The 25,817-nt window shown below is 40.9% G+C and overlaps 1 protein-coding gene across 3 annotated transcripts in view; it reads right to left on the reverse strand.

Moving 5' to 3' along the window:
• Positions 1-1,189: 1,189 nt before the first annotated feature.
• CDH8 (cadherin 8) overlaps positions 1,190-25,817 on the reverse strand; it is a 1,003,344-nt gene continuing 978,716 nt past the window's right edge. For all 3 annotated transcript variants that reach the window (XM_069217048.1, XM_069217049.1, XM_069217050.1), the window contains exons 11-12: positions 9,094-9,345; positions 1,190-3,231 (exon numbers count right to left, since the gene is read on the reverse strand). In XM_069217048.1, the coding sequence (XP_069073149.1) occupies positions 2,741-3,231; positions 9,094-9,345 (743 nt within the window). In that variant the 3' untranslated portion in view covers positions 1,190-2,740. The remainder of the gene's footprint in view (positions 3,232-9,093; positions 9,346-25,817) is intronic.

A 25,817-nucleotide genomic window follows, 5' to 3' on the forward strand; every position in this document is an offset into this window, starting at 1 on the left:
CACTAAGCAGTCTGTTTGTTTGTCAGCACAAAGGAGAGAGGAGCAGTAGACAATATTTTGCAAATATGGCCCTGCACTGCTTTCCCCATTAGGCAATAAAGCACAGCAACTTTGGTTACTGTGCTGCATTGCATTTTTGTAAAGATGCTGCTTTGTTTGCTCATCACGCAATTGCTGAAGTTCAATGCCCAGGAATGTGCACCATATGTAGAAGGCCTTTATTACCATCACAGAACAAAGACGTTGGGAAAGTCATATTCTCCTTGTACCAAAGCTAAACTCCACAGGTGGTTTGTGTTGTATGAATTTCTGGATGCACACCAGCAGCTTTCAATTGTGTATTGTATTACAAAATGTCCTTCCTCCTCCGTTTTCCTTCACAATATATTGTGTGCATGGTGTTGAAGCACTACAGTAGCATAATGCAAAATGAAGGGCACACCCCAAAAAATGGGGGGGGCCTCAGCCTCCCATATCTCATAGATATTGATTGGGCTGAATGGGACCCCCAAACGTGTTAAGGAGACCCCTGATGGGCCTCATCTCCCCTGTGCTGCAAGGTCTGCAAGCCCTGTGTTACACTCCCAAAGTAAAATGGAAGCCACACATAAACATGTGTGAGCCATGGAACATTTTCTAACATTGTCCTGCCTGATCAGGGGCGTGAGATCAAGCCCCTGAAGTCATCTAGGTACACGGGGGTCCTCAATCCTTCAAGGAGCTGCCAATCATTCAGGGGGTCCCTATTTATGCAAAGGCCAATTAATATTTGCACGATATCGCAGACTCGGGACCACTCACCACATTTTGAATGGGGCCGCATCATTTTACATTACTCCACTCCACCATACCATGCAGACACTTTGCTGTGCACAATTCTTGGCACAATCGGTAATACGCTCCTGTTATGGATTGGCTGACGACGAATGGTGAGAGTAGGTTTTTTCCAGTCAAGCATTGCGGGGATTGGTGGTCCTTACACCATCAGACCTCAAAAGTATTCACTATGCTTCACAAAATTATCTTGTTGGGAATTCAGGTGCACTGTCTGTCCCTAAGGTAATCCATAAACTGTATAAGCTGCAATGCAACACAAGCAATCACTGACCCTTCTACTAATTTCACCCTTTTACAAACACTAACAAATACTATGCATGACCCATGAAAGAGGCAGTACACGAACATATTTATAAAAATATATTTCACAAAGTAGGAAACAATACAGGAGTTTCTCTGAATACAATACATGTAATTATTAAACAAACAATAATATAGCATCAGAGCAAAGTAGAAAATTAATATGATCTGCATGTAATGCTTAGTTTTATTATACAATACCTATTTCTAAATGTCGGGGAATTATTACAAATTGGATATGATTGAAGCCTCTCGAGCTGTTCTGGAGTGCAAGAATCCCTATGTGTAAACATGAACATTATATCATGGAAATGCTTGTAACATAGGCAGTGGAATTATGTACATCCTGGTTGCTGCATTATAACAGAAGAAGACTATGCACTGTGTTTTGACATTTCAGTGTAATGTTTGCTTTTCTAAAAGTCTAAAGTTTAAATATTCACATGAACCTGTTTACTTCCAGCTACTTGTGCTTGTATTAAAACATCAGATATTTTCTTGTCGATAGTGACTTACATATTTATATAAAAAGAATATGTCTTTCTGGAAAAGGTTCCCATCAAACTAGCCTTCATTTTAAAATCAACTTCAGTTTGTACATAGTTTGACAACCAAAATATAAGTTGAATAAATTAAGAAAATCAGTAATTATTACACCACCTGCAATGGTAACCGTTTTCATTTAAACATTTATATGTATTAAATACTTATCATATATGTAGAAAAAAATAACTCTAAAGGTTTATTACTGAATGATTTTAACTTTCAGAAAAACTCTCAAATTGTGATTATCAACGTCAATAAATTAAACCAATAGACTGTTTTTTGAAAGATTGAAAAATAAATAAACATACTGCAATAAATCCACCGTTTCGTCTCCGCATTCCCTTCAAAGTGCTGTTTTAGAAGATGAAGTGAGGAACCATAGCATGTTTTTTCCACTAGAAAATAGGCCTGTTACAGTCTGAGACTTGTCCTTGTCACAGAAGATGGCGCACGTTTGTAGGAATCACAATTTCGCTACTGAAATGGAGATAGCGCATGTGAACATTTTAAGGCTCAACAACAATAAAGGATGAAAATTCAGTTTGTGGTAATGTGGCCGCAAATTTCGGTATTTACAATGTATGGTCACTGAACAGTTGACACAGCAGGGCTGTACGTTACAATTTAAGTCAATTCTTTGTAAAGAAGACCAACTATTGCTTTAAAATCATGTGGTGGTGGGTTCTTGGCTGGCAATACATTAAACCAAATGTCATGACAAGAAACAGTTCAGGAGGAAATCCATTGAGGACCATTTTCTAGAAGATCGGTTATCCCAATTCTCTTTGCGCAGTTTCCATACTGTCATCTTCTTCCTGGTCATAGTGAATACTGAATGCCCAAAGACTTCTAGACACTCCACAAACTTTACTTCACACTCCACAAGACTTACCTCCTAACGTATACTTTTTTGGTTCAACATTACAATGTAGTTGATTTTTTGATGACAGGTGCTAAGTTTGCCTCTAACACAAATGGCCACATGAGCCAAAACTAACAATAGTGACCCAGAATGTTACGTTGGTAAGTCAAAATGTAAAAAGTTTGTAATCCACTGTCAAGTTTCTTTGTCACTCTCCCCAACTGAGTAAAGCTCACCGAGTCTTTTGAAGCGAGGACCCCATTCACTGAGGTAGTCATAATTTTGATCTGAGTCTGACGTGGAAGACTCCAAGGAGCTAAGTGAACCAGCCACTGAACCTCTTCCTTCATAGCCATAAATCTGAATGGAGTCATATGGGGGTGCAGTGGGATCATTGTCCGCCTCATGTAGTCGAACATTAATAAATTCATCAACATCAACTCCATTGGGAGCCGAATGGCCCTGTCTGGGCATAAACTGGAGATCTGGTTTTATGTCCTTCCTTGGCAGAAAGCCATTAATACCATCTGGATTTTGTAACGTTGCAATATCAAAGGCTTCCGTGTCTTCTTCTCCACCTCCCTCGTCATCATAACGAATTATGTTTTCCCGCACATCTTCGTCATCCTTGATGATCAGTGGCTCATTTTTATGTCTTCTTAGTGTTACAAACAGCACTACAATAACTGGAAAAAAAAACAAAATATTCAGTGACTAACAAGCTCAAATATGTCTACTAACCTTAGTATGGGTTGCATCAAATCAGGTAATACATTATAATATACAGAATTATCCAAACCACTAAGCTACTATTTGGCTGAAACACACTCTCAGAGCACTTCTCAGCCTTGTCAGGACAGGAAGCACTATGCAAATTCTGCAATACATTACATATCTATGCATGTATAGTTTAAATTATCTGTAGAATTAACCTGCACATTAAGGCTCAGTCCATGCTATATAAATACCTCCAACAATATTAAAATCAATATTAACCGTATATTTAGGAAAAGCTTTGAGGATTGATTTACAGTAAAAACAATTGCATCTTATTTGTTTAGCTAAAATTATAGCCCAACAAAGAAATTATGAAAAAAATGTATGAAAAACGTTTTGTGGTTGCAAACCCTGCAATTCACAAAGTGAACTTTTTTGCAGGTGCAAAATATTGTTTCACCATGTATTAAATCCATTTTGTGATTTAGCAACTCTTTCTTACTGACTGAGTGATCCAGAATCGCAATTAGGAGGGAGTATGAAAGAGGCGAATTGTTATGAGATGTATGAACGAATTGTAACCGTAATTGCAGTCGTATGCCATTGAAGCATTACCAGTCAATCCAATGAGTTGGTAACCCATTTGGAAAGGGAAAGTTGTACACACTGGAAATCTTGTTTTGAAGCAGAGCCAGTTCCTTTAGAGAAGAAAGTCCTGCTTTAAAATAAAGAATTAGGTTTCCCATTTGGGAATGCAAAGTAGAGGTGGCAGTCTGGTTTATCCTGCAGACCAGTAAGCCTGTGGGTATAGCCAATCACAGGAGGATCTCAAACAGTGACCTGCCTAAAGTAATTTTTGCGACTCCCTCCGACTAATGATTTTCAATGCTACCTTTTAGTACATATTCTACATCGCAAATCTCAGGAAGGTCCCAAAAAGGCTGTGCATGATTTGCAATCATCATTTGCAGTTTGTCTGCATTAAACGTAGGTCCTCTATGAATCTACATTTTTATACATGAACAAAAAGTGAGTGTAGATTTATTATTATGGTAAGTGTTAGAAATGGGGTCTTTGGTTGACAGTCAGGTTACCCCCTGTTCAAGCAAGGACCCTCACTCTAGTCAGGGTAAAAGAGAATCACCCTCAGCTAACCCCTGCTTACCCCCTTGGTAGCTTGGCAGAGCAGTAGGCTTAACTTCAGAGCGCTAGGTGTAAAGTATTTGTACCAACAAACACAGTAACTTCATGAAAACACTTCAAAATGACACAACACCGGTTTAGAAAAATAGGAAATATTTATCTAAACAAAACAAGACCAAAACGACAAAAATCCGACATACACAAGTCAAGTTATGAATTTTTCAAGATTAAACTCAAAAATAGCGCTTAGAAACAAAAATGCTTCGATGAGATGTTAACACAGCGTCGTGACGGAGTCGTTCCCAACAAGCCGACACCAGCGGCGCCGGACACGGAGTCGTGTAGACCCCCAAGTACAGTACCTTTGGTGAAGAGTGAAAACAAGCCGATGCGCGAAGTCGGGAATCGCGGCGTCTGTGCGAAATGTTGAATCCGTGCACTTCGAGAGGCGTCGGTCACGACGTGGTGCGGCGACTTCCATGGAGTCGCAGACTTCAGCGGGGCTGCTGCAGCGTCGGGCCTGCGAAGAGTGTCGCGTTCCAGTGAAGGTCACGGCGTCAGGTGCAGGTGGCGTTACCGGATTCAGCAGCGGCGTCGGTCCGAAGTCGTCCGAAGTCGATTTCCTTGGATTCCACCAGCTTTCCTTTCAAGGGCCCAGGGACTGGATAGGGCACCACTTGTCGGGGCAGGAGTCTCTCAAGAGACTCCAGGTGCTGGCAGAGAGAAGTCTTTGCTGTCCCTGAGACTTCAAACAACAGGAGGCAAGCAGGAGTATAGGTATATTGATATTTTGAGAGTGATTTCTTGATTTAGTAGGTCCTGAAGAAGCGTCACTGGATCCTGTTGGACCATCACAGACGCGAAACATGTCGACCGCATACTAATGAGGAGTGGATTATTTCCACCATCCTCTTTTCTTAAATGTTTTGTGTGAGTGTCCGAGCATTACCTCTGTTTCCACTCCCTACATTTTTTTATTTTTGACCATCTCCCAATAGCAAACAATAAATCATTGAGTGAGGGATTTGAGCCAATTTTATCCTTATCTTTCTCTCTCTTGTGGATCTGTTCTTTTCTCAGATCCATATTAGGTCCCACGGCATCATCGAATATATAAAAAGATCTCCGGCAAAGAGCCCCCCCTCGGGGGGTGCCCGTCAGACATTGCAGCGCCGGTCTGACGAGGAGCTGTCCGATGATGAAGCATGACACCAACCAAGGTGTGTGAGGACCATTGCTCCTGAATTTCAGGACTCCTTTTCTTTCCTCTTACTCGGAACAGTGTACCACTTTATATTGGCATACTATTGGGAGAACGTACACTGGACCGCCCAATTCTCCTTTTTTCCCCCCCCTTGTGTTTTGAAGTCTCTCAAGAGACTCCAGGTGCTGGCAGAGAGAAGTCTTTGCTGTCCCTGAGACTTCAAACAACAGGAGGCAAGCTCTAACTCAAGCCCTTGGAGATTTCTTCACAAGGTGGAAGGCACACAAAGTCCAGTCTTTGCCCTCTTACTCTGGCAGAAGCAGCACTGCAGGAAAGCTCCACAAAGCACAGTCACAGGCAGGGCAGCACTTCTTCCTCAGCTACCAGCTCTTCTCCAGGCAGAGGTTCCTCTTGGTTCCAGAAGTGTTTTCTAAAGTCTGTAGATTTGGGTGCCCTTCTTATACTCATTTTAGTCTTTGAAGTCACCTTTCTTCAAAGGGGACTCACACCTACTTGTGAAATCCTGCCTTGCCCAGGCAAGGCATCAGACACACAGCAGGGGTTGGAGCCGGCATTGTCAGAGGCAGGCACAGTCCTTTCAGATGAGAGTGACCACTCCACCCCTCCCTCCTAGCAGAGATGGCTAATCAGGAAATGCAGGTTACACCCCAGCTCCCTTTGTGTAACTGTCAGGTGTGAGGTGAAAAACAACCCAACTGTCAAACTGACCCAGACAGGTAATCCACAAACACAGCAGAGTCACAGAATGGTTTAAGCAAGAAAATGCCCACTTTCTAAAATTGGCATTTTCAAATGCACAATCTCAAAATCAACTTTACTAAAAGGTGTATTTTTAAATTGTGAGTTCAGGGACCCCAAACTCCACATGTCCATCTACTCTCTAGGGGAATCTACACTTTAATCATATTTAAAGGTAGCCCCCATGTTATCCTATGAGAGAGACAGGCCTTGCAACAGTGAAAAACAAAGTTGGCAATATTTCACTGTCAGGACATATAAACCACATTACTATATGTCCTACCTTATCCATACACTGCACCCTGCCCTTGGGGCTACCTAGGGCCTACCTTAGGGGTGCCTTACATGTAAGAAAAGGGAAGGTTTAGGCCTGGCAAGTGAGTACACTTGCCAAGTCGAATTTACAGTGTAACAATACACACACAGACACTGCAGTGGCAGGTCTGAGACATGATTACAGGGTTACTTATGTGGGTGGCACAATCAGTGCTGCAAGCCCACTAGTAACATTTGATTTACAGGCCCTGGTCACCTCTAGTGCACTTTAAAAGGGACTTAACAGTAAAACAAATATGCCAATCATGGAGAACCAATTACGTACACATTTTAAACGGGAGCACTTGTACTTTAGCACTGGTTAGCAGTGGTAAAGTGCCCAGAGTAACAAAAACAGTAAAATCAGAGTCCAGCACACATCAACAACCTGGGGAACAGAGGCAAAAAGTTAAGGGAGACCACGCCAAGGATGAAAAGTCTAACAGTAAGCTATTTTATTTCTTCGATTATTTTTGGGTTCTCGAGACACGGGATCAAAAACATAGAAACTGCACTACAATCGTGTCTATATATTGATATGATATCGACTCCACTACCTAGAACATTTTAGCTTTATTTCTCCGAATCATTGTCTCCAATTAACCGAGGACACAGCTGTCAAGGACTGACTCATTTTTGTTTCTCTCAACAGGATATTATCCCTCCCACTGTTTCTTGGTAAACGACTAGATTGACTTCAGGTTCCTGCCGTTCACTTAGAAAGCGCTAAACATCAGAGGTCCCTTTTCCCTTTGATAACTCTTGTCAAGTTATATTGCTGTCCACTCCGTTTTTCCTCTCTACATGTGCTAATACAAGACAATTGACTCTTCTATAGCAACACAGAAAGGCATTTTAGCAATGCATGCAATGAAATTAAATGTTTCACTTCTCTTCTTCTATTCAAAATAATAACCACATTTCGTTTTTGTTTGTTATCCTAAAGTGCAAGACAACATATATAGGCCCAGATTTATGAGGGCCTAGTGCCATTCCAACGCTGCATTGGTGTCTTTTTTTTATGCTAATGTGGCGTTGGAAGGTCAAAAACACTGCGTCATATTTACAAAGTTGCGGAATTGCGCCACTTTGTAACCCTTTGCATCACATTATGCCTGCACCATAATGTTCAATGCTCTAGGGGGGGCAAAAAAATGGCGCAAAGAAATCTGAGAGATTTCTTCGCAACATTTTTATCGGCTAAGAGCAGGCATTAAAAAGAGGCTCTCATTGTTTTTAATGGGCCCCTGGATGCTTTGCAAGATTAGTGTCAACATTATTGACGCTAATCCTGCAAAGAACTGGACTAGTGTAAAAAATTATGAGGCTAGTCCCTTTGACTACTGCCATGGTGTGTCGGATTTAAAAAAAACACGCACACATGGTGGCATTAGTGGGGCGCTAAGGGGTGCAGAATAAGTGGCGCTGCACTAGGTGCAGCCCCACGTTTCATAAATCTGCCCCAAAGTTTCCGATGTCGAAATGCATGTCCATAGTTTGCACATGACCTTTGACAGTTTCTCAGAATGTGGTACCACAAACATGGATACATGAACTTCCCTTTGCGGCAGGTCAGAGCAATCTTAAAATAATAAAATGGGTTTCATGTGTGATATTTTTACTCTAAAATGGATATACCTTCAACCCACCTCCTCGGATATAAACACAAATTGAAACCTAACTCAGGTCCAGTAGAAGTACCATTTCTCATCAGCGCAGATTTGCGATTTTCCTCAGTTCAAAAAATTTAACAGTACTATACCCGGAAAGGTATAACAGTTGAAACTGCACTATTGAGTAAATTGTGTTTCTTAGAGAATTATTTTAAATCCCAATGTGTTGTTGTCCACAGAGTACAATCAGTTACGCACTGTGGAAAGGTAGCTCATGTGGAAAGGGACATTTTTTCCCCACAAGGAAAATGCTCGCAAAACGTATTACAGTGTTCGATTCTACTTTCCGTCTGAGAGGCCAGTTACGCCAGTCCTTTGATGAAGTAAATCTCAGACTGTATCCAGGGTGGTAAGAGGTCACAGCAGAATTTATGATAGCCCACAATCTCAGATGTTTGTGCGTTCCCTATTTTAAAGTTAAAATCACACCTTGAGCTACCCATTCCCCAAAAGTTGCATGGAATTTACTACTACGTAACTGCATGGAGATGTAGGGTTCAATTATGTAGTGATACAAACATCTGCAGCTCAAAGTAGTTGTCATTTTGTGGTTAACTGTTAGGCATAAACGATGCCATTTTGGCCATAAATGTAGTTTTAAGACTGTGAATTACTCTGTTAATCACCCCAAATATTTTTTTCCTTTACCTCAGACTTCTCAAGTGGACTGTCTGACAATCTACTCCTCCCCAAACAATGAAACCTGTTAACAGCAGTTTTCTAAATAAAGTACATACCTAACAGCAATATGATGCAAGCTAATATAGCTATTAAGGCCCCCATACTGAGTCCAATTGGAAGTACATAAGCCTCAACGTTACATGACTGCACAACTCCATCACTGCTACAGCCACAAACTCTTATGGTGAGGGTGCTGGTGCTGCTCATTTGAGGATTCCCGCTGTCACTTATTATGATTGGCAACAAATATACTTCTTGCTTCAGTCGGTTGAATCCACTGTGTCGTGCCATTATGCTGAGTGAGTTATCTGGAAGAAGGAACATGAAACACACATTAGCTTAGAAAAGGCAAACTTGTTTTTCTGACACAACTCATTTCTTAGTATATATTATGGGTTTTTGTCATGCACATATAGATTCTTAGGGCCAGTTCTTAAAAATGTAGCACAACTGAGTGCAGCAACCAAAGTTGTTGTGCTGCGTTGGGTTCGTGGGTGATAGCATCGCACAGCCATATTGTTAAAAACTGGGTCTCTAGTCGGTAGAGATGCACACCCTTGTCTAAGTAGGGACCACAATCCTAGTCAGGGTGAGTCACAACACAAACCAAATTATCCTGTGCTCACCCTCTGGTAGCTTGGCACAGAGCAGGCAGGCTCAATTTAGAAGACAATCTGTAAAGTATTTGTGCAATAACTTATACAGTAACACAGTAACAACACCACAAAAATACACCACATAAGTTTAGACAAATAGATAGCATTTATCTGAATAAAATAAGGTAAAAATGATGGAAATCCAATGTACATAAGCAAAGTTATGAATTTTTAAAAGATTAAATCCCACACAATAGCTCCAACTGGGGCTAGCACAGTCTCATTGACTGAGTTGTTTCCAATAATCCAACGCCACAGGTGCTGTTCACGGAGTTGCATGTACCGCCAGGCACAGTACCTTTTGAAAATGAAGAACCAAAGACATCACATGTAGTCGTATAGGTGATGCATTGCTGGAGCCGGTGCGGCGTCAGTCCCTTACGGCATCCGGGAAGGTGAGGCATCAGTTCCACAATGCAAAGCAGGGGGAGGTTAGGCATCAGTTCCATCCGGTTGCAGGGGGAGCTGGTGAGGCATCAGTGATGAGGCCTCGGTTCTTTGTGACCCAAGGGGTCGATGGATCCAGTCGTTCAAGACGCGATGTGTTGATTACACAGTGTCAATCACACTGTGGGACGTCAGCGGGTTTGCAGCGATGTCAAACTTGCATTGCAGGCTGCGTGCAGCAAGGACCACAGAGTCGGAGCAGACAGCAGTGTGGTGTCGGGCAGCAGCATCTGTGCTGGAGTCGCTGAAGTCGTTCCTGAAGTTGGAAAACTAGCTAGAAGCTAGTAGATGGAGTCTTTGTTGGCCCTGAGACTTCATAACAGGAAACAAGCTCAATCCAAGCCCTTGAAGAGCACTTTTGGGGAAGGCAGAGTGCTTCCTGCAAAGTCAGAGGCCAGAAGGCAGCCGGGCAACAAGCTTTCCAGCAGTCTTTCTCAGCAAAGCAGTCCACATGAGTCCTTTGGGCAGCCAGGCAGTTCCTCTGACAGAGTTCAGGTGTAAAATCAGAAGTGTCTGATTTGGTGGTGTCAGAGATGCAGTATATATTCCCAAAAATGCTTTGAAGTGGGGGAAACTTCAAAGAGTGGCTTTGAAGTACACAAGTTCCCTTTTCAGCCAAGTCCTGTCTGCCAGTATCCCTTTGGGGGTTTATCAGTCCTTTGTGTGAGGGAAGGCCACTGGCCTTCTAAGTGTAAAGAGAGCACCTCCACCCTTCCTGCCTAGAGAGTCCCAGTCAGTATGCAGATGAATGCAGATGTGACTGAGTGTCCTGTGTTTATGGCTGTCTAAGTGGAATGCACAAGGTGAGCTGTCAACCAGCATAGACCAGATGTGGATTGGAGACAGGCTGTAAGACAAAGATGGCAATAGGTGCAGAGAAATGCCAACTTTCTAAAAGTGGCATCTCTAAAATAGTATTATTTAATCCAACTTCACCAGTAAGCAGGATTTTCTATTACTATTCTGGCCATACTAAACATGACAGGGCTACTCCTTCGAGGGCAGTTATAATCCTAATCTACGAGACAAGCAGACTTCATAGTAGTGGAAAACAAATTTGTGAGTTTTTCACTACCAGGACATGTAAAACACATAGGTACATCTACTGCCTTTTATTTACATAGCACCCTGCCCTGTCGGTTACCTAGGACCTACCTTAGGGGTGACATATATCTAGAAAAGGGGGGGCTTAGGGCTTTGCAAGTAGTTTTAAATGCCAAGATGAGGTGGCAGTGAAACTGCACATACAGGCCTTGCAATGGCAGGCCTGAGACATGGTTAAGGGGCTACTTATGTGGGTGGCACAAACAGTGCTGCGGGCCCAGTAGCAGCATTTCATTTACAGGCCCTGGACACATGTAGGGCACTTTACTAGGGACTTACAGGTAAATTAAATATGCCAATTGGGTATGAGACAATGTTACCATGTTTTAGGGAGAGAGAGAACATGCACTTTAGCACTGGTTAAGAGTGGTAAGGTGTCCAGAGTCCTAAAGCCAACAAAAATTAGGTGAGAAAAATAGGAGGAGGAATGCAAAAAGTTTGGGGTGACCCTTCGGAGAGGGCCATTTTCCAACACATATTTACTAAGATATGATGCTGCTGCTCTCTTACCTAGAGGCTACACATAAACAGGCTGCCTAGCATTAAGCACAAACCTTTGCACCATAGTAACAAGGAGCATTTGTGATGATAGGTTTTGCACTAAAAGGGTACCTTTTAGTACAAAATATTATGTTTAAAATAGCTATGAAAAAATGTCATCCATTGGATGTGTTTTGCATAAAGCAGCACACATCGAATGTGAGATAATTTAGGAGAAATAAAGCCATTTCCTCCTTTATTTGTGCCTGCCTTAAGGAGGAGTTCATTTCTGTGCAAGGCCCGAGCTTCCAATTACAGTATGCAGGGCAGAGTGTCAAAACCCATAGATCATAGCATGAGAAATCCCATGTCCCACCCATGGAGAGCCCTTTAATGCAAAGTAGCGCAAAACAGTACAAGTCACTATTTGCATTACTTGAAGGGCTACTTCCAAACGCATAATAATGTTTTGCACTTGAAAGTGCGTACCGCAGGTTTGCATCACTTTCTAGTGCAAAATCTTGATAAATCTACCCATTAGTGGAAAGGTATACATTTATATTGGAACTTTTGATAATTTATGTGCACTCTAAATTAGGCATGTGGTACCAATTCAGTGAGTACTATGTAGCTCAATCAGAAATATTAGCATTTTAAATGTTTAGTGTGTCATTCATAAAACGCTGTTTAGTATTGATTTCTTTTAGTGATCATTTTCTATTTTCGTTAGATTGCAACTGAGTTGTAACGCAACATTTTCCACCATTTTGTGGGTTGGTTCCCTTTCTTGTAACTTTACAAGACCATATCTAGTTTCCTTCATTTTTGCTTTATTTTTCTTCCAATTATCTAACATTTTAACATCACTTTTTGGACATTTGAGGTCATACTCATGGTTTCCTAAGTGCAACACATGCAAAAACGTAAACTAAAGGCTTCCTTGCTGCTGAGCCCAAGACACCAAGGCCCATATTTATACTTTTTTAGCGCTGCATTTGCGCCGCTTTTTGACGCAAAATCGGCGCAAACTTACAAAATACATTTGTATTTTGTAAGTTTGCGCCGATTTTGCGTCAAAAAATGACGCAAATGCGGCGCTAAAAAAGTATAAATATGGGTCCAAAGGTGGATGGGGCTTGCCCTAATTGAAAATACTTTACCTGCGTTAACTCGATAATTTGGTTTTCCAATTTTTTCATATGGATTCTACCAGAAAATGTTTCATTACATCTCTTTAGTAGAACGGAAAGCAAATTCAAAGAGGTTTTATCTGTACTTGTCACATTTTACTTCCTTATTTATGTATGTACATAGACATACGTGTGTGTTTGTGTTTTACTGGAATTTTCATAATCTTTCAAGATTAAAAGTAATATATTTAAGTTTATACTGTCACTGTAAGCGACCTAAGAGTAGGTGAGTTCAAGTCAAGTGAAAATGTGATTGACCATTCCCTCACTAATTTGTTCAGGAGAAACTAAGACATAACATTTTAGGAACATAAATGATCATATCAGGTGATGTTTTTCACTGAGGATTCATGACAGACATCAGTCACACAACAAGCGTGAAGTTCAAGTTTTTTATTGCGTTACACAGAATCTCAGGTGAAAAACTTCTTATTTCCCGACAGGCACACTTTGTGCTAGGTATGCCCCTCATTTTCTCTTCCCCTGCTAAAATCATCATTGGAGGAGTATAATGTCATGAGCAAGCCATGTACGACATAGCTTCAGCTCTCTTACCCAATGCTGTATGTAAATTAAAAATTATACGGACTCCAACTACTACTACTCAACCCAAATGTTTAAAAAGATCTTTTGTCCTTCCACATACCTTGCGCCCTCAACATACCCCTCCCTTCTCACATATTTAAAATGATTTGGGTCCTACCACCGAACCCAACATCTTCAGCATTCTCTTATCCCTCACAGTCCAAATATTAAAAATTGCCTTGTGTCCTACTACCCATCTACACTGACTAATACATTGCAATCCCTTCCCTCGCCCAAATATTAAGAATGACCCTTTTATCCACATCTATCACAGTCTGCTGTAACGCCCCCCTCCCTGCTCACTATTTTGCTCTAAATGAGCGAGCCGTGCCTGTAAAAGTGGTTCTGTCAGACAACAGTTCAGTGTCAGCACTTGTCTGATCAAACAGCGGGAGAGAGTGATTGACAGAAGATCAATCTCGCCCATCGAGAGGAAGGAGAAGGTTTGTGACTATCCTGTGCCATTTAGCCTCCACGTGTGGGTCTGTGAAGAGACAAGGGTGGTGGTAAAAGCCTGTGGAGGTCCACCCTTCACTGTGGCTTAAAAACAAAGGAATAACAACTTTTGTCTCTCTATAATAGTCTTACAAAATAAACAATTTGCCCGAGTCTGCTTCTTGAAACCTCCACTCTGTAGAAAGATAAAGGAACATATGTGTAAAATGTAAAAACTAAGGCCCATATTTATATTTTTTAGTGCTGCATTTGCGCCGCTTTTTGACGCAAAAACGGCGCAAACTTACAAAATACAATTGTGTTTTGCAAGTTTGCGCCGCTTTTGTATCAGCTATTGTATACTAAAAATGTATAAATATGGACCTAAGATTGCTGGAGAGTGTGCATCTTCGACTGTGGTTTTCACAGACCTTCTATAAATTAGATGTTAGAAAGGGCTGTTGTACAGATTCCTGCATCAAATCACACCAACAAGCAATATCTATCAACCGAAAAGCCAGAAACCTATATCTGAATTTCCTTACTCACCTGGCCACGCTACCTTCGCTTGCAAAATCATAGCCACAATGCGAAAAGCATCAAACGCAGCATCTTTTCAAATTAATTGTGGGGAAGTTTTAGATTCCATATCATTTTACTGAGGTTTTTATAGAAGCTGAGGAGTACTGACATAGAAATATTACACATAGAGAGGAGCAAGTATTTGTTAGGGCATAAGAGAGACATTTGAGTACTTCATTATGAATATTGGGGAAGGGAGTCTTATGAAAGCGAAGTGTCTAGGTGGGAAGGTTTTGGCTGAATAACATTAAAAATGATCTGAGGCGTCAGCATTTCATGAAAAGGACAGTCTTTGATTGTTGACCCTAGTTTGTTGTTTTCTCTTCGCTTTCTCTTGTACTATTATGTAATGACACGTCTTTTGGTGTTCATATTTAGATAATACCTCCTCGCTTTTGATCTTTTAAAACAACATCCACCCTAATTTAAATGTTCATTAGTTGATTTTCTATTCATAAGCTTCATAAGCTTCTTAACAGAGTCCTCCTTTCGAGTCATTGGTGCTTGAGGTCAAATTTCAATGGCAGTGTTTTATATTGATTTTTTAACGAGTTGGGGAAGCACAAGGTGAATCCACCCCACACAATGCAGCAGGAAGGCAGCTTTCAAAATCCAAGCTCAAATTCAGATAAGTCATCTTCGGCTAACTACCGCCCGTTGACAGTCAACAGATTAGCACATAAATCAATGCTGATGACCCACTGGACATAGTGACAAACTTGAAGCTGGCGAAAAGAGACAGAGAATTAAAGCATACCCTTGCTGGCTCGTCCTAAGACTGGTGCCGTCAGCAACATTTGTCAAAACATGATGTCCAGCAATGAGTAATTTCAGCATGTCAAAATGAAAACAAAGATTCATCACAAAGGGACAAAATTAAAGCAGGGACAATAGTTCACAAAGAAAAATGGTCTTGAAATGAACAGACCAAAAAATAATTCTAGAGAGAAAACTGCTGTTTTACAATGTCATTTTAGCCTGAAACGTAAAGCAATTGGAAATAGAACACTACATTCCAGTCCATTGTATACTGTTTACTGTGCATATAGCCTAATACCAAAATGCTATATGTGCTATATAAGATATACTTAGATGTTATCATATTTTGCCCTTTTTTTAATCATCCTTGAGGCAGTTGCATTGTCACTTAAAACGTTAAAAAGAGTTTAAAAAATGTGTGGACATAATTCTAAAAACATACATCATACATAGATATTTGAATGGATGTGGCGCTGCAGCCAATGCTGACGGTTTTGCACCTCAGGAGCTAGGTTTGGGTTTCAGCATCAGCTGAACATCCTGTGATTGTGGGCAAATCCCTTTCCAAAAATAAACCACGGAGAGCTTGTGTAATGCAACTTGCGCACATGTAAAGCACTCCAATACCTTTAGGTCAAGTTTGCGCTATATTAAACAGGAACTCAGGGAATCACAACTTTCTCTACAGCTCCCAAAATAAGTAGTGGTAAACATTCCTGGCTACTCATTTGAAGAAACACTTAGGATCAACATAGAACTGTCCTGTACCCACTAGTTGCACAGGGCCCTTATGCCCCAACGAAAACAGTGAGTTGATGAAATACTGCAAAATAAAGATAAGTTGACCCTATTGTTCATAGATGTATTGGTGTGTTCCAACAGGCACACAAAGGTCCATTTCATAGCCTTGTAGACTGCTGTGGCAGGCTATAGCGGCCATTAAAGGTCTGCTCCTGCGTTAAAGGCCAGAGCCAAAGGCGCGGGCATTTAAAAAGTTAGCGGGCCATTAATGCCCAATATAGTCCGCTACGCAGGCAATAAGGATATTAGAACATTCTGCCCAAAGCCTTTGTTTCACAGCTCTTGCTGTGAATGTTCTACAGCTAACAGCGCATACACGGACACAGATATTAGCTGTTGAACATTCACAGCAAGAGCTGTAAAAGAGGGCTGAAGTCAGTCCCTGGCTCTCCCATGGCTCGGCTAAACAGTTTTTTTCTCATTTTGCCGGGCCTGGGAGATCCAGAAGCTGAGCAGCATTCCCCCTCTTTTCTTCCAAGGCTCAAGTGATTCTGTGTCTTTTAGGAGGAGGGAGGGGGAAGGCTCTGGTGTGCCCTGCACTACATCCTCTGCCTTCCACCTTCCCTTGCCCACTTCATATATTTGGAGAGGCAGGTAAAAGACAGAGGTTGTGGATTAGAACACTGAAACAGTGAGAGCAGTGGCCTGAATCAGTTTATATAAGCAGCTGCTGCTCCATTGTCGTAAATGAAGCTCTCAAAATTCCAATGCTCTATTTATCAATATTTCCCACACAACAATGGAGCAAGCCACCTTACTGCTCTGCCTGAATGGTAGAGGACAGGAATGCACTGTATTTAACAATATAACGCCCATTCCTGCTCCCTCCCCGTATTGGCTCATAAACCATGGTACAAGGGTGCCAGTGTTGAAGGTAGAATAGTTTTAAGCAGAAAGGGAAACCTACCTGTACAAAAACAATCCTCTGAGGCATTTTTCAGCACAATGCAGCATGCTTGGAAAAAAGGAAACAACAAGGAGCAATACAGATATTTCTCTTTGTTCTGCCTCTGGTGTACAACTCTGACCCATTCCCAGGTCAGCCAGGTGAATCTGAAAGAATGCATGGGTGGATGTGTGGAAAACCCCACACTCCACCTATGGCCTGCCACACTGCTGCAGAGTATTGGAAAGGAGAGAATTGCACTGCCTTGCATTACTCTTGATTTCTCAAGTCATGCAGGGCCACGCAAGGTAGTTTTGTATGGCTTGGCAAATTTTATTAGGTTTTGCATCACCTTTGTGTCTCCTTGCATGGCTCAAGGGTGATGCAGAACCGTCATAAATAAGGGCCAAACTGTTTAATGAAAGCAGACACATCAAGGAGCAGGCTCTGACTGCCTAATCAGAAAAAATAAACAAAGGGCCTCATTTACAAGAGGCCTGCGCCGCCGGAGTGTCGTGGTGCAGGCCTCTCAATCATATCTACGAGGTGCCACAAAGCCACCATGCGTGGCTTTGAATGGCTTTATAGATATGGAGTAACATAAGGCAATGCTGTGTTGTCATACTCCACGTCAAGGAGGCGCTCAATGGCACTGCAGTAGGTTTTCTCACTCAACCCGCATGGGCTTTGACACATTCCCAAATGTACATTAATCTGTAAACCTGCGAATGCATCAAAACTGTGTGTCTCCCAGGGAAGACAAAAGAGAAAATAACATGTTCTCCTTTTTTTTTACTCTTTCCATGTGTGCTGCATTATGCAGCACACACAAGAGTAAAACGTCCCTATTGACTATTTTGTGCAGGAAGGTGTCCCTTCTAGCATAAAAATAAACATGTCAACAATGCAAACACGCTTGCACCATGCTGCAAGGGTGTCTGTGCTGGCACTAGACACCAATTTGTGCGCTGCGCAGGCAGAAGGAGCAGGAATGTGCCATATTTCATTAATAAGTTGCATTCCTGCCCCTTGCTTTTGACACAGGGAAGCTCAGCAAAGTGACTTGCTACTCTGCCTTTCTGTAAAAACTAGTAAATGAGGTCCCAAGTCTGTTGTTGACACAGCTTGGGATTAATGAATGTGTATGTAACACATTCCATGCTCCTGGATTGCAGTCTGGATAAACTTTGAACCCCAGTCTGCTAGAAATTCCCCACCTATCACCCCTACCTGTGGAAAAATAAATTTTCAACAAACGCAAGGTGCTATAGAGATTGCACTCCAAGAGGAAGTGAAATGCATCCGGTACATACTCTTTTGGGGGTGTACCTTATAGTAATATACCACACTTGATTTGACTTGATTAACAACCCCAAAGCAATGTCCATTCATCGCAAGGTTTCCTACCAGGTCTCCGACAGTGATGATTATCATAGCAAAGGATGATGTTAGGCTTAGGTTCTTAATTAGAGGTTCGTGGAATGGGTACTCCACCACAAATATGGAGGTTTTCCTGTATGCTGAATTACAAGTTCATTTTATCCTATGGCACTTGAAATGCAGAGAACATGATAGCTCATCTACCAAACTCTACATAAGACCCTTAAACTGCTATCCATCCTTGTCACTCAGTTTGAAAATCACACTTAAACTATTGGGGGTGGCACATCCCAACATCTGCACTGGAGGGGCGGTGCTTAAAACAACATATACTGATACTATTATTTTAGCCCCAGCAGAATAAGAAAGTTCTGTCTGGACAACGCGGAATGATGATGAGACAGGCTTATTGCTGGTATTTCTTTAGTCTCCTATATCCCCCTCCTGGATTGCAAATAGGATCAAAGAGTTTATTTAAGGAAGTATTTTCTACTGCTTAATTTGTAAATAAAAACGTGCCGGTGCCCAAAGCCCAGGCTCTTAAACATGCGGCTGCTGCAATTACATGTGTGAACAAGGAATAGTGAGGCAGCGTAATCCTGAAGCCATCTCGGGCCTCCTCAAACCCTTCACAGCCACGTCCTGCCCCTGCAGCTCACTCTTGCAGCTTTCTGCTTTCTCCCATTGTGATGCTTTTTCGTTTTTCTCTTTCTACGTCTTTCCCATAAGTGTCTTTTGCTCGCAGTAATTGCTTGAGGCAGAAAAATAAGTGCCAGCCCTCAAAAATATGTGCTGGTGCACCGCACTGGAATCCACAAGCACAAATTAAGCCTTGGTATTTTTCTGCAGTGCCCTATTCTCTACAATTTCTTGTCTTCAATTATGAGTACATAATTGCTGGCCAATGACAATTTTAAAGCACTGACCAGAACCTTCCGTGGTCAAATAAATAACTACATGAACTGTGTTGGTGCCTCACATAAATCCCATACTTTAAGGTGGTTTGGGGCTGAGTTGGACTAAATTAATAATAGTCCTTAATTTCGACAGCCCAGCTTTCAAACCACGTTTCCAAGTATGAAAATATCTGAATTAGAGGTTACACCAGAGTGAAAATGCAGCAGATCTTTCAGTATGACCATTATAAATCATATCGACAAAGTGCAACATATGTGCTTTACAGTATATATGTACCATGAAAGTATTGCCATTGTATTTTAGTCTTGGATGCTCCTTGCAGAAAAGGTATGTTCATGCAGTACGAGATGCAAGAGGTAGGCATTACTCTGCTATTTCATGCATCTGACATTTCAGAAATTCATTTGCTGGCACATGTGAATGGATCCTACTTTGCTTTTCTCCACAAGGGTCAATAACTGTTGAAATGGATGAATGTCAACCTAAAACATATTCCTTTTTTGCGCACGTGAGGCACATTCATCATCTGCTCTATATCAGACAGGTCTTAAAGTCTTTAGCCTTTTAGTTTTTGAAGATATCGTCATTCCTTACAATCGCTATAGAGTGTAAATGTGCAAAAAAATGTGCAGTTACAACCTTGCGTTTGTGACATTGCTTGAAGGGACAACGGAGGATAGAATCTGTTAGCCTTGAAGATCTAATGCAGTTAGATATATATTTAATTAACCGTTGAAGTAAATCATTACCAGAGGTGGAATAATGAAAATTCTAAATAATATTAAGTTTATTATGAAATCAATAAATATGACAAATGTTTTAATAAGGGGCAATCTAGTTGTTTGCATGTATGTATTAAAAACAGCACCACATAATACAAACTGGGACATACAAAGACATAAATCTTGAATTTATCTTTGGTGCAGTGGCTTTTACTGCTAATTATGTGCTTCATTTCTCCTTACCACATGCACGATGTTGTAAGAGATGACAACTAAATGTACACAATTAAAGCGTTCCTTAATAATTTGCTACGTATGCGTGAACGAAAACATGTTTACAGCCCATAATGTCCGACACAGCTTTTTTTCTAAGTGCAGAAATGGAAGATACATATATCTATTTTTGACATTTATGACCTTTTAGCTTCCTTCATTATCCAGTTTCAAGGTACTTTGCATGATTCAGAAAAAACGTACATGCAACCTTCCATAAGGAGAGAGATGAATGGTAAATACTTTTATTACATAAAAATAGTGTTATCGTTTCATTAAGGGCTTCTGAGTTTATGGGACTAAGATCAAACCAATTCAAATGTTATTGGAATAATATGGGAATATGAGCAATTTTGAGGATTTTTGAAAGTGGAAAACAAAACAATGAAAGAAGGCTTTAGCTTGGCAAATCGATATTGTCCTTTCACTGAAATCTCTCCATTGCACGTGGGTTTCCTCCGATCTACCTATTTTTGTTACTGAAAAGGTTTCTCCTACACACATCATGAAAAGCCTACAGTCACTGATGCATTAAAGACAAGTTGAACATAACATTTTTTAGAGTTCTATTATTGGGTGCTCCTCGCTGTCTCCTATTTAGAACATAATGTGTCACCCACCCCACAGATTAACCCTCCCCGGTGAGCCCATTAACTGTAAAAAAGAAACTCCTCAGGCAATTTGCCTTGATTCTTATTGAAGAACGTCCCTTCCACAGAGTCCTCCACGGAAGCCCTGAATCACAGGTAACATTCCCTTGTTGCAGCATTATTCTCTGTAGACCTCCTGTGACTATACACTAGGCTTTAATATTCTAGGCTCTGTTATGTGATGTCTCCAACATACGTGTAGAGCATGGTCTAGAAAGTGATGTAAAGCAATAAGGTGTATACTAATTACGATAGCCTTCTAGCGTTAATAAAATACACTGATTTATTTAAAGCCACTGACAACTAAACGTCAACATACATTGAGTGTTGATTGCATCAGAGATTATATGTTTGCATTTAGGAAATATAAATGTGTATCATAATTTTTTATTCCTTCCAGCAAAAGTAAAAAAGTTTTGCAAATCGGCAGGAAATATATATTTTTTTAACTTGGATTCTCGAATGGAAGGCGTAAATATAGCCAAGCATTTCACACAATCAAAACGTATAAAAGTATATCCAATCGTTTTGCTTTGTAACTCACAGGAATTTTAGATTGAAAAACTGTCCCAAATCTGGTTATTGCTATGCAAACGATTTATAAGACCATTACAAGACATAAAAGATTGTATATAGGTTCATACTTTCAGCATACAATTCCTCAACTTTTTTAAAGGCACATAATGTTAATTAAATTTGCTTTAAGCTGAAAAGCTCTGATCAAATTCACAAAGGGGGTTTAAAATGTTCATATGCGGATTTACACATGCAAGCGTGTGTAGATTTAAGACTTCCTGAAATTTACAAACATTCACACAGGAAGTTACATCAAACGCAGGCTTACAAGCAGATTCCTGCGAACTTTGTGTGACGTTCCTTGCAGGAATGTACTCCTGTTGTGCAGAGTTCTCCACAGTTGAGAATTCTGCACGGGGTAAGGTAAGGTAAGGTATATATTTATTATGCAAAGTTAATAAAAACTGTAGCAAACATTAAAATAATATTGAGGGGCATATTTATACTCCGTTTGCGCCGAATTAGCGTAGTTTTTTTCGACGCAAATTCGGCGCAAAACCAACGCCATATTTATACTTTGGCGTTAGACGTGTCTAGCGCCAAAGTATGAGGAAAGAGCGTCATTTTTTTGCGTGAACGCCTTCCTTGCGTTAATGAGATGCAAGGTAGGCGTTCCCGTCCAAAAAAATGACTGCGACACAAATGCGTCGTATTTATACTCCCGGGCAAAAATCACGCCCGGGAGTAGGCGGGGCAAAAAACCCCGCATTTGCGCCTCTTTTTAACGCCTGGGTCAGGGCAGGCGTTAAGGGACCTGTGGGCTCAAAATGAGCCCACAGCTGCCCTCCCATGCCCCCAGGGACCCCCCCTGCCACCCTTGCCCACCCCAGGAGGACACCCAAGGATGGAGGGACCCATCCCAGGGACATTCAGGTAAGTTCAGGTAAGTATACATTTTTATTTTTTTTATATTTTTTTTTGGCATAGGGGGGCCTGATTTGTGCCCCCCTACATGCCTCAATGCCCAATGACCATGCCCAGGGGACATAAGTCCCCTGGGGATGGCCATTGGGCAAGGGGGCATGATTCCTGTCTTTACTAAGACAGGAGTCATGTAAATGGCGTCTGGGCGTCGTTAAAAATGGCGCAAATCGGGTGGAGGCGATTTTTTAGCGTCAACCTGACTTGCACCATTTTTAAGACGCCCTAACGCCATTTTCCCCAACGCCGGCGCTGCCTGGTGTATGTGGTTTTTTTCCACGCACACCAGGCAGCGCCGGTCTGCTAGCGCCGGCTAACGCCATTCAATAAATACGGCGCCCGCATGGCGCTTCAGAATGGCGTTAGCCGGCGCTAAACTTTTTGACGCTAAACTGCGTTAGCGCAGTTTAGCGTCAAAAAGTATAAATACGGGCCTGAATATATAGCTGCCACAACGAATTTCATAAAAAAACATTAAAAACTGAGAAGATTTTCATACTTAATATTTGTGAATGAGTACGCAAATTTCACACACCCTCAGTTTTTGTGCAACTGGGTTGAATTTAATTTTAAATGACAAAGGTGCACAGGGGTAATAGATATCTCATGCAAACACACATATTTTTCCTCCATGGAAAAAATATTTTCCCCCGTGGAGAAATCTCTTTGTCTACACCCCCAGCGAATCTAGGTGTGATCCATTCCCCTCCCCACCCTGGTGGGGAATAGAGCATCCTTTGGCAGAAGTAACTTGCAAATACTTTACTAAGGTGGAAAGGGGAAGGAGAGGACTTTATGAATTCAAACAAATAGCCATGTATTGGGATGTTCACAACCGTACAAGGCAAACCTTGCCCTGAAATGCACACTTCCCACCCTCTGAGTGGGATATAAAATTCAGAACTCCACACTTATGGCAGACATCACCACACCCGTAAGTGGGCTTATACCTCCCACGCATCTCTTTGTGAATTCCTTGCAAGCATAAGTAAGGTAAATTCAGTTATAGATATATGTTTATGATAGTCTTTGTGAATAGTTAGTTACCTTTATGAATAGGCCTCAGAGAGATGAACATTAATTCTAATTCAAAACTGAATTAGGACATACCTGCAACACAAATATCAATAGATGAGGCCTCTTAACCGAGCTAAATCAATATACTTTAAATGGTTGTATGATGAAACCACACATGCATTTACCCGGCAAGCTTTGAAAAAGCGACATTATCATGCATTACTTTACCACGCAAACCATTACAATGACTTGCCTTAGGGGGCGCTTGAATTTGAAATAGTATAAATTACTATTCCAACGCCAGTCTACGCAACAGTAAGGACCGTGTTGGACTTAAAAAATCAACACCAGTCCAACAATGCACACCGAAAGGCAAATTGCTTTAACCACTTGTAAGTTTAAGGATTGCATGGTAACATGGCAATCAGGTAGTGGCTGTGTTGTAAAGGCATGCGGGGTAAATGCATGTGGGGTCTCGCAGTATAACCATTTAAAATATATGGATTTAGCTGGGTCACAGTCAGGTTAGTGACTGCATTGTAGAGGAAGGTCGTTGTTGTGACTGAGACTGAGTGGTAAAGGATGTTTCCCATTTTAAATAGATTTTTTATACCCTGATACATTGAATAAAACACATAGCTTAGGTGTACCAAAAAGCTCGGGATTTGCAGAAGTAATTACCTTTCGTTAAAATGACTGTGTCAATAAAAACATTACCAAAACTCCAGTCTATAATGCATCATGGTATATTGTGCAAATATATATTGACAAATATTTGTTTCCTCCCAATATTTAAGATGTATGTAAGCCTGTTTATTGTGTGCAAGCATGCCTGATGGTTAAATCGTATATCACCCACTCACACCCATTTTTAAAACACTGTGCACTTTATCATACAGATTCTGACAGACTAAACCAAAACGTCTGGTTAGCAAAGGCAAAATGAAACCCACTGTCTTAAACTAAACACTATAAAAGCCGGCATTTTTCTTGAGCTCAGTCACCTCTTTCTTACCTCCACCTAGAAAATATACCTTCACAATTGTTTGTGATCCTGATCCACGTTCAACAACTTGCTAAGTCAAAAGGATGCTATTTCAATAACACAAAGACCGTGAAAAAGCAAGAGCAATAAACCAATATGTTGCACTTATAGTGCTAAGTATTTCAAAAAGCAAAATTGTGTCTTTAAGAAACATCTTCCAACCACGAACACAGCATTAACATTGGGAACCAAACTAGACTATTAAAAGTTCCTTTAAGTACGAACAATATCAAACTAAAAGACCACATAACAACTGTCAGAATTGTCACCATCATGCACAGGGAAGTCTACATGACATTAGTATGTACAAATCGTAATCTCATCCAATTCTGTAAAGAGTTATGAAACAGTACATCAACAACAAACAAACCATAACTGTTTTCCCTATCCACCACTTAACATAACCAAATGAGCTCCTTTAAATCCTCACAAACTAAAGTCACCTGATCTAATGATAAGCTCCTGTTCACTTTCATAGACGTTCTAACTTAAGATACACTCAAGTTGTCAAAATAGGGTAAAACCTTTCTTAGACCAGCAGCTTATTGATAGATTGATCACAGGACTCTGAATATTTAAGAAAGCAAGTCTAGGTTCTAAGCATTGCACCATTAGCACAATTATCATGCTTGTCGAAGTTAAGAGAGTCACCATCAAACTGCAGCAACAAATCATTCATAACCAACGTGTACACCACTTCAGTTAAATAACTTGAGAGCCTTTAACAGCAATGAACATCAAGTTGAGAATACATTTTCTAAAACAAGCATGTAATACAATTATTCTTGGTAGCAATGGCACATTTCCTACAACTTCAACCAACACACCTTGTTTAGAGGGGTACTTCCAGTTTCCTGAGTGAGCACTTTGTAAACAATGACTGCCATAGATTTTCATAGGTTCCTTTGTAAGAATATTTCTATTTCAAAGTGCTGTCCATTAACGGGGGTCATATTTTGTCTATGCCTGTCTATTTAGTGTATCTGAATTGCCTTCCGTTGATGTCAGTTATACATGGTAAAACATTCATCTTTCAAAGGACAGACTGACATTGATGTGGTTGTATTTGTGAATGCTTTGATGTGCTAAACATTTATGAGAGTTAGAAGTATTATGAATCACTAAAATGTAATTAGCATCCACAAGCTGCAAAACACATTATGTAAATCAGGGAGAGATACATAGACATTGATCTACCCATGTGTGTTCTGTATGAAGATTCTACTCACCAACCCACCAGCAATTGTGTTGGATGTGCCACACTTTGTTGAACTAACAATAGCCGGCTCTTATATTAGCAGTTCTTTCATTTTAATTTACTCAGGAGCTATTGGCTCATGGGACAAAGATAAT

Source organism: Pleurodeles waltl, chromosome 12, assembly GCF_031143425.1.
Source record: "Pleurodeles waltl isolate 20211129_DDA chromosome 12, aPleWal1.hap1.20221129, whole genome shotgun sequence".
In the NCBI taxonomy this organism is placed as follows: domain Eukaryota; kingdom Metazoa; phylum Chordata; class Amphibia; order Caudata; family Salamandridae; genus Pleurodeles; species Pleurodeles waltl.